The 14,159-nt window shown below is 39.8% G+C and overlaps 1 protein-coding gene across 1 annotated transcript in view; it reads right to left on the minus strand.

Annotated features, from left to right (window-relative positions):
• Positions 1-14,159, minus strand: part of FGD6 (FYVE, RhoGEF and PH domain containing 6) — a gene marked incomplete at its 5' end in the record, with an annotated part of 70,264 nt that overhangs the window by 20,636 nt on the left and 35,469 nt on the right. The window contains 4 exons of the mRNA XM_082007108.1: positions 2,176-2,226; positions 7,848-7,935; positions 9,120-9,276; positions 10,124-10,275. Of these exons, the coding sequence (XP_081863234.1) occupies positions 2,176-2,226; positions 7,848-7,935; positions 9,120-9,276; positions 10,124-10,275 (448 nt within the window). The remainder of the gene's footprint in view (positions 1-2,175; positions 2,227-7,847; positions 7,936-9,119; positions 9,277-10,123; positions 10,276-14,159) is intronic.

Genomic DNA, 14,159 nt, shown 5'->3' on the forward strand with positions numbered 1-14,159 from the left:
TGGGGTTTTTTCCCAGATAATCATTAGCATATTAATACTGTAGAATGTATATACCTCCCTTATTGTTGAGTTCATATTTAGAAAAAAAGCATGTTAAAAGATACAGCTTTCTGAACTGAAACGTTCAGAAAATCATGAAGCCATATAAGAAACTAAACTGAGGTGCTAACAAAAAGCTCCTCCTAAGTTAATCTAAGGAGAATTTTTGTTCAAGATTTTCATGAACCCAGGCAATGCAAGCACAAGAGTCAAACAGTTAAAAGGTATAGCACATATGAAGTATTCGATAAAAATTTAAGTTTATATATAGATGTCATGATGTCAACTGAGCCTGCTGAAAAATAGCTGGTGGTCTCCTACTAGGAAATGTTGGAGCTGCTCTAGCCAGAACACTCTCAGCTCCCATCCGCTTTCAAGAAAATGAAGGGAAATTTAGCTAAATTCACAAAGACAGGAATGAGTACCTGAATTTTTTGTTATACTTTCCTTCATGTATCAGCTATTATGTCTATTAAAACCTTAAAATTTTAGCCATTGACTTCAAGAAAGATTGAAGAGTGTTAAGAGAAAATTTGCTGGCTATTGAAGGGAAAGTTCCAGGATCCCAGGGCTACTTATACAGCCAAGACTAAATGAATCTAAACAACAACATAAAACAATCTATAGGGTCAAAGTCCATAAACAAAGTGGGTTTTGGCAGGGAAGAGCATTTTAACGTCTTATAGCACTTAGCTGAAGTAAAGTATTCAAATGAAGGTCATCAGGAAGAATTGTGTTTGGTTTTTTTCCAAGAATATTAGCCATAACTAACTTAGTCTTCCCCTCCCTTCCCTCCTATCCCCATCCTGCAATGGAATTAAACAACTAAGCAAAGTCAGAACTAAGTTAAACTTAATTATCACAGGAAGTATCTTGGTGAGTAAAGGTTAGATTTTCTTTTCTTACCCAGTTTCAAATATAGACTATCAAACATGTCAAATGCATAAAATTAACACTGTTATTGTTACAACTAAGTTTCATACATCTTTGATGTATGAAGGGAGAGAAAAATACTGTGGAAGGTACAACTACAAAAACCACAGAAGCTGGAGAAATCAAAAGAACATGTAAAGTAAAATACACAAGTTGCTCACTTTTCAAGTGGTCAGTTACTTAACACGCAGTGCAAGCATTAGTTTGTTCACAGTCATAAGAAACGCCAAGACAAATTTTTCTATCTCTTAAAGATTCATAACTTAAAATATTTTTGGCTTATATTTTCAATATACTCAAATATGTCTAAATGTCCTAAGATATTTACATAATACATACTGTATTAGCAGACAAAGCTACAAGAAAGCAAACTTGGCTCAGTGCATTGAAGACACTCATTTATTGCAGTCAGATCAACTATATCTGCACAGCTCTCCTAAAGATAACAAATGTCACTGAAGAGACTGAAATAAGTGGCAGAGGCTCCTGCAAATGAAATGGAAACATTGACTGGGAGCATATTTAGTACTGCTGAGGCACACACACAGAAGAAGAAAACAATCTGAATGTGCATTGCACTGCTACACTCAAGTAAAATCAGCTTAATCCCAACCTACCATGAAACATGTAGCCCTGTCGCCTTCCATCACCAACTATTCCATCTCATTTCCTCTTATCTCCTTTCCCCCAAAATGCAGGCAACTTCTGTAAGTCACTTGTGTTTGTGCAACTTGTGACAAGTCAAACTGGAGAACTCCTCAAATTAAATATAACCCAGAACAGCTCCGTGATCTTGTTCACTCCTGCCACATGAACACTTGTCCTGGCACGAAGAGAGTGGAGGAGGCCAGAGAGGCTCATAGGTGAGGAAGAGCAGCTGATGGACCAGACTGCCTATCATGAAAAGTCTACAGATGTAAGGACTCTCTCTTTCAATAGCAGTGCCCAAAATACCCGCTTAAGCTGCCTGTGGAAACGTCTCTCTTATCTCTTGGTTTCCACCCAAGGGTAAGCCAATACCACTGTCAGCTCCAAACATTTTTGAAACACAAGTTTGCAATCTTTCAGTATCTCTGCTGAGAAACTTAGAACTAAATAGAAAACATCTCTATTACGGGCTTAGCATTTTGCATGCATTTAAAATTTAGAAACAATATCATATGTACATAAGTTGTTTTTTCTTTAATCTAAAGAGACATTTACCTTGAGTATCCCTATAGTCTGCAGATTCTTCTAAAAGATTCTTTAAATAATCTGTATAAAGAAAAAATAATACAGAGACAGTTTTGTTAAAAAAATAAACAGCACAAGAAAGTAGTAAAACCCACCTTTTTCCTCGAACTCTGCTTTTCAGGAAGATCTATGCCACAAAGATCTACTACTTAATCTTTTAAATCTGTCAAAGTAATAGCAAAAGGAAAACTAGCGTTTCCGTAATGAAAGTGTATCATGGTATCTTGCACAGGGAAGAGAAGGTTGTTGAAGCAGTGGCCTTCTCCAAAGACAAATGATATGTTGCATACATTATTCCAGAACAAAACAAGCACGTGAAAAATAAGTACATACTTGGGAATCATTTACATTTGAGCTGATGCAAAAATTTTTGAAAATTACAGATATTTGTCTGAGCACCTAATTTGTCTATAGGAGCCAGGGAAAAAAAGTAGTCCATTACAGAAGATCTCATTATGATTGGTATTTTTCAATAATAAAAGTATTATACCCCCTCCATGTTCAAATAAGCATTTTTTGTATTCAGTTTCGTTCCTCAACCACGAGATGGCACCCTCAAACCACTAAACTCTTCATAGTTTTAAAATCTGTTTTACTTAGCTAAAATTAACTCCAAATGTATGACTATACAAGAAAACATCCCCCTCGAGTTTCCATTCCCTGGTCGAGTGTCTAGTTCACCAAAAAGTACAATATCCTGTCAAAGATTAATATATACCTTCAGTAAAGGTCAACCATCTAATCTAACAAGCTACAGCTTTGAACTGTTTAAAGTTGAAAGAAACCAAATCAGAAACTTTTGAAGAAATATACATGTTAGATTGATAATATCAACAAATACTGATTTATGATTACCTCTTAAATGAGGCATTAAGATTCTGGCAGATCTACTGAAAACTAATCATATGTGATCTAGCAAGCATTCAATTTTAGCTTCACAGTTGTACAAGTTTCACGTAGGAGTGAAATAATTCAACTCCCTTATGCTTGCCCTACCCAAATTCATCCTTTTACTCAAGAAGGATCAGGAGCCAATTGTTCCTGCTTCCATAAGATGTCTTGCTTCATGCATGCCCCTCAGAGACTGCTCAATGTATTGTAATCTTTTCCTTATGCAAAAAAAAAAAAAAAAAAAAGAGGGAGGGGGGATTATGAAACATGTTTCTGCAGCAGAAATGCTACGAAGAGTGAGAAAACTTGTCACAGTTAATGAAAGCTTTGAGAAAAACAAAAACTACAGGAAGAAAAATATTTGGCATTGAAATTTTATTTTTTTGGCAAAGACCTAAGGGAGGATGCAAGAGAGAATCATGAAAAGCAGGTTGGGGTGAAGGAAGAGGAACCAGCTGGGGTCTCCTGCAGGGAAGCGGGGAGGGAGTGCTGGGAGGTCTGGCTGGCTGGGCCACAGGAACACCCACAGCCTTCTGCTCTCCTCGAAGTTTTGTCTGATCATTATCAGGCACTGGTCAACCTGTGATCTTTAAGACAAGTCTGACATGGCACCAAAACCTCTTCAGCTACATTCCATAAAGAAAAAAATATTGCACCCTTCATGTCCCTCAAGATCTTGTGCTATAGTAGCGACCAGACATTCCAGTGCAATATTTAGGTGGACACATATTCCATTAAAAACAAAGTTCATCTTGCCTCACCTCGGGTTATGCTGGTAAGAAGCTGGTGTTAAGAGGAAATAAATCAACAGGAGGTATTTTGAAAGGAACTGAGAAGAGTCCACATTTTTTTCAACTTGGTTTAACCTGGAGGAACTACGTTCACCATACGACACCAGCTGCCCTCTCCTGCCCTGCCCGCTGATGTGCGCTGTGCCATCATGCCCAGGCAGAGCCCTCTTGGACCCCACCATAAAGCAAGCAAGCTAAAGCTTTACAATTGCAACTTGATCTTTGTTGGGGACAGCACAAAAGACTCCAGTGGGAACTTCCCAGTATAAAGAAGAGGTCCTTACAGCTTGTACAGAAATACCAACTTAAAGCTGCCAACCACACACTCGCCTCTACGGGCTGGCGACAAGAGATGAGGGGGTATAATTTACTCATCTGCAAATGCACTGCTGGCACTCTAAGAAACTGTCCCTAGTACATGCAGACATCCCATTTGATATCAAAGTAACTGCACTGGAAACTTAAAACCACAGACCCAACATGGGAACTAACTGTTTCTTGGCATATATTCAAGCTTTATGACATGTTGCTCAAAACAACATCACTTTGTATCACTCAAAAACATTTTTTGGTTGGGTATATTCTAGCATTTTAAATCACAGCATCAGTGAATAGAAGAGGGAAAATTAGAGATTTTAACATAACTGCATTTATTTAAAATTCTGCATTTAAAAAGGAAGGCAGCTTTTGCATTAGAAGACTGGAGCAGCCAATAAAACTGGCAACTGTAAAATCCTGAAATTGATAAATCCGTAATTTTCATCTTAATACTCTCTATGTATATCTGGTAAGTGGACCTCAGTTCATAGCTAAAACTCAGCTTCAGAGAAGCATCAGAACAGGTATTTTTAATCTCTTCTGTGAATACACACTGGAAATTCTGTGCTTGCAACAACTTTCTGGAGGTACTGGCTTAAACTATACAGACAAGAGGATTTCACAGACATGAATAACGTTAACAGTAAAAATTTAGCAAAAGTATTCCTAAATAAAATAAATACAGAAGTCAAATATTAAGGTGGAATGGTGTCTGCTGTCTTTGCCAAAAAAAATTTCCCCTCTGAAATGTGCTTTAGTTGTTCAGACTAGAAAGACTTTAAGCATACCTTCAGAAAGGCAGACTTAGAAATTAAAATTCATAACTCTGCTGGATACCCCAAAACACAACAAAAATCAACACAAAAGCACAGAAGTACTGTTTCTGTGATGAACAAAATTTCCTTATGCCCTACTTCTACCTGACAGCAGCCAGCAGTTCTCTCTTCCTTGCCGGAGGGCAGCGACTATGGCTTCTTCCTGCTAAAGAATCTCTTCTGCTTCATTAACTACTTTTTGTCTCAGGTTGTCTAATTTAATTAAGTTAAACTCAAAGCAATCGTTCCCCAACACGTAATTGGCCTCCAGTCTGACAACTTTATTTCTGACCTGCAAAGGAGCAGCGAGCTCAAAGGCTTATTTTTCATCCCCCTCAGCCTCCCCGCACTATACCCCAATCGAAGATAATATAAGACTCTCTCTCTGCAAACCTTATGTTGAGAAAAAGAGGGGAGAGGCTTATCCTATGACAATGAAGAGCCTGTTCATACTGTACAGTCTCAAGTCATCTACTCAAATCAGAGGTTTTCGGGAGGAGAGAATCGCCTCTCCTTCTTCCCATTAGAAATCAGAGGCCTCTAATTAACCTCCCCCAAAACCCACCTAGTATTTGCTCAGGTATAGAGCTCAGGGCCGGTATATGGAGAAATGGAAGCTCATTTGCTGGACTGGAGAAGCTGTGTAATTAAAGAGAAAGGCAGCTGAGCTGCGCCTCTCCTTGGCTGATTTACGAGTCCACCTGCTCCTGCTTTTGTTAGCAGAAAAGCGACTCCACTTCAAAGCACAGCAACAATCTTGTGATGTGACCGTGTAAGCAGCAGGTTACCAGTACAAAGCTGACCCACTGACACAGAACATCTAAATAGGAAGAAATCCCTGCTGACTCAGGTCTAGCAGCTTCGTTTCCTGGATTATTTTCGCTCCTCTGCTCCAACTCGCAGCCCCCTCCTCCCTCGCCCACAGATCCCCCCTGTTTCTGGCCTGGGCAGCTGCTGCATGGCTGCATCTCACCCCCTGCAACAATAGTTCCAAATATTTTGTGTGTCCTCCAAAGGTTTTGCAGCACGAGTTTATACAGAGGTTGCTCAATATTGCACAGAGCTGCTGGAAGGTAGCAGAGCAGATGGGCCATCCGCAGAGCTATGGAAGAGTAAGAATCTCAAGGAAAACAGAAATGCGTGATAGATGGAACAGACTGCAAATGAAACAGATGCAAAATAACACCCCCCAGTGCCAGCATAATAAAAATCTTAGTCTGATCTCTTTTATTGCTCCCATAGAACAAGAGAAAATTACTTTTCCAAATCAGCAGCCAACATTGCAGCCCCATTCTTGTCAATAGCATCCGCATTTGCAGGTGTATTTAAAGCCAGGCAGCCACAGTAAGATCTGCAGACTGGGGACATCCACAGCAACGCCCATCACCACAGAACGAGCTTTTTCAGGTCTAAAACAGCCTGTCCCAGCCTGTTACAGTCCTAACAATGACAGTTAATGGTCACAAGGAATTCCCCTTCAATACCGGAGTTTTGTTTCAGTGCCATTCACCCCTGACATCTCTCGCTTTGCTATGTATATTGACAAAGACATTTCATCCTGATCCTCTGTTCAACCTTTTTAATTAAAACCTTTGAACTTACCCAAAGCTCCACTGATTTTGGAGTGTATAACAAGCCTATACCATGCCCTAAGTCAGTATCCTTTTAAAATAAAGCAACTCCCCAAATGCCGTTTTATGGTTTGATTTCATCAATTAAGGATCACTAAGATTTTCCCCTGCAAAGGAGTCTATTTAATAAGGGCTTTTCACTCTTTTTTCAACACCTGTGATTTTAATTAGATGACTGAAATGAAAGCAGGCAACGTTAATAACTTGGTAATTGCTGTATAACACTTCAGTCTGTATCTCTCACAGCATCACTAGCCTAAGTACTTGCTGGGGAAATGCCAACGAGCTGCTTACAGAGCCAAAAAAAAAAGGTCACAGAGCATTTTATTTTGCAGTTACTACATAAACAGAGGCTATTTTTAAATTGCTCATCAAGAAGCAATGGCTTTAAAAAACAATGCCTTAAGTATTTCCAAATCCTTACAGGAGCCGTCCCCCTCTTACAACAAACACATCTCAAAATACTCCACAAAACAAGTCCGCTATCACTGCCCTCCCTTTACAGAAAAGAAAGCACTGCATCATGCAGATGATGTGCTCAAGGTCACCCAACCATACCAGTACCAGAGCAGGGTATAGAGCCCAGATTTCCTAGTCCCAAACCAGCTCTTCAGCCTACAATGCCACTGTAACAAGTCTTAAGCATTTACTGGTAAAGTACCCTAAAAACATGTGTTTTGCCTTTAAAAGAGAATGGATTTTATAGACAAAACACCTGGGTGGGGGAGAAATGGAGAAGCTACTTGCAGAAGTTCACAGTTGCGTGGACATCTTTCACTTCCTTCTCCTAGCTCAAATTTTACAAAAACAAAACAAAATCAAAACCAAACAAAACAACAACAACAAAATAAAACCCAAAGCAAAACAGGGGCATTCCAACCCTCTAAGGAAATTACTGGTTTCTATTACCACAGAAGCAAACAAAACCCACCACAGGTTTCATGTTTTCCAAGTACTGCTGAAAGTACCATCAGAGAACACACGACAGAGTTGGGAATACTAGCGCCTCGCTTGTGTATGTTACTGCGATCAGTATTAACAAAGAAAACCTCTAAGCCCATGCCATGTTTTTAAAAAACTTCACATCTCTGAAGTCAGATAAACACACTTTACAGATGGATACAACTGCCTGAAAACAAGTTTCCTGGGACATGTGAAGACTGGCTTCTTAAGGCTGTAAAAGAGCTTGACTGTACCCGTCAACAGGAGCCGGTATTGAGGAATCCTCTGAACTGGCTTGAGCAGATAGTGCTTGAGGGCCAGACTAGCACAGCGGGGGCTCATCTGAAAGAAACACCCAAAATAAGTAATGATTCTGTGGTAGTCATGGGTTCCAGCACAAGAAATCATACCTACAAACTACCGATTACATCAGATAAGCTCTATCTTTAAAAGGTGGGACCTCCATAGTGTTAAACACTGCACCACAGAGCAAGTATTTCCCTGGGTGGAAGACTGAATGCAAAATTAATCGTGAGTCACAAGACATTGGTAAGCACTCATACGCTCTGTGGATTCCAAATAGGTGCTTTTGCTTACGAGGATGAGAGGTGAAGCTTCCTAGAAATAAAGGAAACACTGGTGGCAAGGGCAATGGGCTCCTTTGTAAGCGCTGTCAGTGTCCATTAGGCAGAAAGGCAGAGAAGTGCTCACTGCAGAAGTTTTAATTAACCCACACCTCTAAAGACAACGTAGAATTAAAAGATCCGTGCTTCAAAAATGTTAATTAGCTTGAGTTTGCACTCAAAATAATGTGCAGAATCACCGAGCCTTTAAAAAGGGCTCATCTACTTCCTGCCTTTGCTGACTCAAGCTTTGCCCACTGTAAGTAGCCTTTTGAACAACTCTAAGCAAAGAGAGCAGGGATTACCCAAGCGGAAGCCTGTGTAATAGGAGGCAAATTCACAGCCTGTGTGGGTCCATGTGCTTAGGGAGCTTGCACCTCTTCTCTGATATAAGGGTATTGCGTAAAAATCTGGCAATGCTCTTGGGGAAATGAATCAGCTGCTGCATGTGCTGGGTTTGAATCTTCTAGAAATATGCAGATCAGAAAATTCACTTTTTTTTATGTTTCCAACTGAAATGAAACACCATTCCCATGAGTAAGCTATTGCCCTATGATGTGTTAGAGAAATCAACCTGGTTAAAATAGGACAGTTAATCAGCGCATAGTACGATCAGGAGATGAAACTAACAAAAGCAGCTAGTGATTTTGTTAATAAGTCTTTGATATAATTTGTAGCAAGTGCTGAATTTTCTGAAAATCAAAGTCCTTTATCATATCTCACAGTGGTAGCCAAAACCTGAATTTACTTCTTTCCACTTCCATGCTACTAAGTCTCAAGCCAAGACTGTGCAGGAAAAAAAACCCAAAAAACAAATAGAAAGATGGTGTCTAAAGCCTTATGGAAGATCACAACTGCTGAAAAGCCACAAAATAGGATGTATGTTACAAAAGAATACAGTACCTCGAAGTCTTTGACTACTGAAGCAAAACCTGCATTCTTCTTACACTGTTCATCTAACAGTGCAACATTTTTATCAAATTCTTTGATATACGTTGAATACATCTTTAAGTAGGGACCCTTTTTTACAAATATATCAGCAATTCTTTGATGTTCCAGCCTAGAAACAAGAATAGAACAATTAGAAAGAGCTCAAAAGAGTGTACATCTTAACCCTACAACAAAACTGATCTTTTTCACAGTAAGATGTACCGTGTTATGTTTTGAACAAAAACCTTACAGTCCAGCAGATGGGCATCCATTTCAGTAGCTACTCCAAAAAATCTTACCAGGCACATAGGCACACCTCAGCACACTAAGTGTTAGATCACAACCACTGGATACACAGTCTGCTTAAAATGGTCTTGAACCGTTTGAACACCTTAATATAAGCTGGACTTCTGAGGAGACATATCTTCGAACTTCAACGTGCAGTCTCCATCCCTTAATAGGAAGCATGGGATTACAGTCTTTACCCATTTCAGTGCCTTTTTGTCAGTACGCTTTGTATAGCTGACTTAGATCCACTCACCAGTGTAACTGAGAATGGTCTTCAATGGGACTGTGGCTGTCAATCAGCGCTGTGTTTGGTTATCAAATCTCAACTACCTTTAAAATGCAAACCGATCTTCACAACAGCCTCCTTTTTCTCTAATGAAATCAGTCCACTTATCATGCCCATGTATATGTAGGAACCAGAACTTTCAATTAAAAATGAAACTTTAAACAAAAAAGTGTGGTTGCTAAAAACATGCATTGACATGTCTTCTGGACCTTTCTGTACGCATCTCAATGCCAAGAACATCTAAATGGAAAATTATCTCCTGTACCTTCAAAGTTAATTCTGTCATTTACAAAGGCACATGAAACACAAACAGAACTGGAACTGTGGTCATACAGAGTCAGTTAAGCCCCACAGATAAATTTCAACAACATCAAAGGAGTGGTATCCCTTTATTGATAGTCACCAGTGAGATAATCGCTCTTCCAGTTCCCTCAGGAGGTCCCGATTGAGTTCGTACAGCTGAGGTAGGTAGTACAGGATCTGATTCAGGATTCTGTCCTCAATCACTGGCTTTCCAAGCTGCCTAGAGGCATGTGCCACTGCGTCCCGGAAATCCTGCCGGAGTACAAAGAGGACAGAAACCCCCCTTCCCATGAGTGAAGAGCCTTCAAAGCACCAACACAGACAACGGCGTTCTCTCTGCAGACATTCCAGGCACTGCTCCCTATTACCGAAGGCAAGGCGGGTACCATCTGGGTTATGTTTCTCTGCAGCTTTGACTTACTCCCCTGGGACTGCCTTAATCCCTTTGGTTTGATGCTGGAGCTTTACTTTCTTGCTCCTGTATACACACTATAGAAGTTGTTCATTTTTTTTTTAACATGCCCTTAAGACATGTGCTGGTACTACATATGAGGAAACACAGGGGAAAAAAATTTGCATCTGCAAAATTATTGGCAGCCTTGATTGTCTTCTTGCTAATATTTGGGTCAAAAATCAAAAATATTATATGAGCTAATAAAATCATAATATCTTATTTTAAAATCATACTAGTTTTCATAAGTGATCTACAAATGCACTTTTGGGAGATGTGCCTCTTGGACAAAAACACAAGGTCACAAAAAACTATTTTTTGTGATAGCAAAACAGTAGCTCTTCTATTACAGGAAAATAAACCTCTAATAAAAATATATTGTAACAACATATGGGAATCATGAGATTTCAAATGTTGCTGATGACCAAAAAGAACACTGGTACCTTCAAAACATTTACAGGGAGGAGGAAAACCCTGTTTACACTTGAAGGATCTTCTTATAGCATAAAAATGCTATAATCAGCTCCCAAGAGGACAGAGCTGAGGCTTATTGGTCCTCATTAAATTATTTAGAATTAAAATCTTGGCCCCACAGAAGTCAGTATGGCCAGGATTGTAGCTATAGAGAAGTTCAGTATCCATTAGGTGAGGTATTTTCCCTAAGCACATGCAAACAAAATTTTCAAAACATGTTAGCAATTTAGCATTTCACTTGAAAAATAACACTGTCTAAACTGACAAAAAAGAAAATCCAAATTAGGTGGTATGCGGTATTACCATGTCTCACTTGAATTTGGGCAACAGTGGAAAAATGACAATCCATAATGGCTCTTTTTGAGTTTGTGGTCTGCTGACAGCTGGTAACGTATGCACAATCTATAGGCGTCCTTAAAAAGGTGACTGAACTACACGTTCCTAAGTAAAACAATGAGTTTTATCTCAAATGTGCATGGGGTCCATATCTGCCTTTGAAAATTTGAAGGGTACTCGGGTTGGGGGGGGAACCCAACCAAACAAACCTTAAGCCCCTTCTTTCCACCTCCCCAGGTCTACTACTACAGGTCGTACTAGCTATCTCATCAGTCCAGCATCTGGCACTATTTAGGGTGTCTCAAACGCAAGTCTCAGCTTTCCCCTGCCCTCTCTCCTCATTACATCAGCTCTGGGCAGCGTGAGCTCCAGACACACTTTCTTGCTTTGTGACCCTCTGGGTCACCAAGGCTGTGACTGGGCAGAGTTATGACACGAAACTGAAAGGAGATACAGGGCGATGGCTGTGATGGGGGAAGGCTGAGAACTAAATGCAAGGGAGTTAAAAAACAGATGGCGTTATTCATATGGAAATGCTCTGTTTTACATCCTCTGTGCAGACTAGTGACACATAGGTTAACTACCAGCTGCATCTTATGGGTTTTCCTGACCCTAGGGCACTGCTTAACACTGAAATGATACATGGAATTACAATGGCAAAAGCTCAAATGAGGCATTCTGGAGAGCTTCATGCAAAATGCATCATCATATTGTGATAATATTCTCCTCCCCCCAGTCACATGCACACACAATATACTGTATGTACTTTGCCATGAGATGAAACAAGAATTTTATCTGAATGTTATAAGGCTGCTTGCACGATGAAAAGAAAAGCCATTTTGTCTGTAGCATAATCAACAACCCAGGCTTTTCCCTGACCAAACAATGAAAGGAGAGCAGGGAGCCAGGTTTAAGCACCACTAGATAAGACAGGAATGTCATGTGTAGTTAAGAGCATTTATTTAACTTCTAGATACAGCATTCAAAGAGTCTGCAGGATGTTTTCCAAATACAGAAGATTTGGTTTTTCAGCTGGCTTGATCCAAAGTCCATCAGCCTCATCAGGCTTTGGATCGCACCATGAAACACTCTATCATTAAAACAGCCAACCAAAACTTTGTTTCATCACCCCCTCCACAACTGAGTCAACGGAGGAAGCCCTGCAGAGAGGAAACGCATGGAAGAAAGATAACATGAAGCTTTCAAATGATGCAAACCAGCCTGCTAAACAACAAAAGGGCTAAACTTCACCACTTTTTTCTTTTTTTTTTTTTTGAATTATCAAGTCTTCACTACAGAAGCAGTACAATGCATTTGTCACTATAATCATATTAAGTTTTATTTTTAACCCGGCAGTGGGTGTGAAGTAACTGTCATGCCAAGTTCATCTTGAGATAAACTTAAGAGTTGAAGGCAGAGAGCACATGCCTGAGGAGGGGGGGTAGGAAAAGTCAAACAAATGTAACAGGATTAGAGTGAACAGTGTTTGCACTTGAAGGTACCGGCCTGCTGAGAAAGTAATTTCTTAGCCAAAAGGACAAAACATGGAATAGGCATGTTTTAATTACCAAATGCAAAATACGTTAACTTAAAAAGTAAACCCTGATATTTCACTCCAAAGGGGGGAAGGTATTCAAACAAAGGCAACTTTTTATATACAAGTAGGTGAACAACTTAGATACTAGAAATTGCAGTAATAGTAATTAAATGCACCAGAACCTAATTCCTTCTAAAACTAGATCAGTTCACTGCTAAATAAAAACAGAACTGCTGTTGCAAATACCATACACGTTGCTCTGATATCTATATATACCTGCAAGAAGTGACTCATATTACAAACATATTTAGCATATAGTACTATGTAACACTGCTGAAAAACACTGCTTTCATCAGTCTGTTCAAAGACAGTCCCCTGAATTGTCCTAGAAATTATTCTGTTTGAAGCAATGTAGCAATCCATTACAGTAAGTTTTAAAGACAGAGATTTATAATTTAAAATAAGCCTTTCAAATATTACAATCTTCCTCATTAAAAAAATAAACAACAACTTGCCATGCTTTGGAATGAACGTGCTTATTTCACTGGAAAACACCATTTGCAGCTCTAGACAAAAGTTCGTCATGCTGCACAGCAGAAAACAAAAGATCATGCTAGTTACACCGAATCATCCCAGCTTCTTACCGGGATAATTTTTCCTTTCAGAAGGCGGGGCCCATTGCACACCTTCTGAAGTTGCTGGTTTACAGTTTGTAATTCTACATTATATTCTGGTCCAATAATAATCTTCTGATACTTCTTTTTACTGCTTAGGCAAAGGCAGTTGTCTTCACACAGCTACTTCGAGAGGACAGCACTCATCAGTGTCCCTGGAAAGCACATTCTTTCCAAGTCAGAAACAGTCTTAGTTTATTCTAGACTAAGACAGCATCCCACTGGGTACTTGTCCATATGAAAATCTAGTTTAGGCAGTTTTAAAGGCTTCTGAGTACATACTGTGGCTGAATTACTGCCTGATAAAACATGCCCAACTTGAAAATGTTTAGGGAATTTTATTTATTCTACTAGTACACACTCCCCCTAGAGCTGTGCAGTTTTTAAGCGATATTTGAAGAGGATACCACCATCGCTGGTTTCTTCCTCCCACTCCTCCTTCAATGCAGCTTCCTTAAATAAGCAAAGGGACGTGATATCCGAAATAATTCTGACCCTGTTGTGAATCACCTGCGATCAGCCCACGCGCTTCCCCTCTGCAATGGCCCTGACTCACAACCCCTCTCAGTTCTTTCCACCGGAGGATTCCCAACGCCCCGCGAAGTGACCTGCCCGTGTCAGTCTAAGGAACAACAGAACAGGTTCAGTTGTAAACCAAAATAGG

This window comes from Phaethon aethereus, assembly GCF_964289735.1.
Source record: "Phaethon aethereus genome assembly, chromosome: 1".
Taxonomy (NCBI): domain Eukaryota; kingdom Metazoa; phylum Chordata; class Aves; order Phaethontiformes; family Phaethontidae; genus Phaethon; species Phaethon aethereus.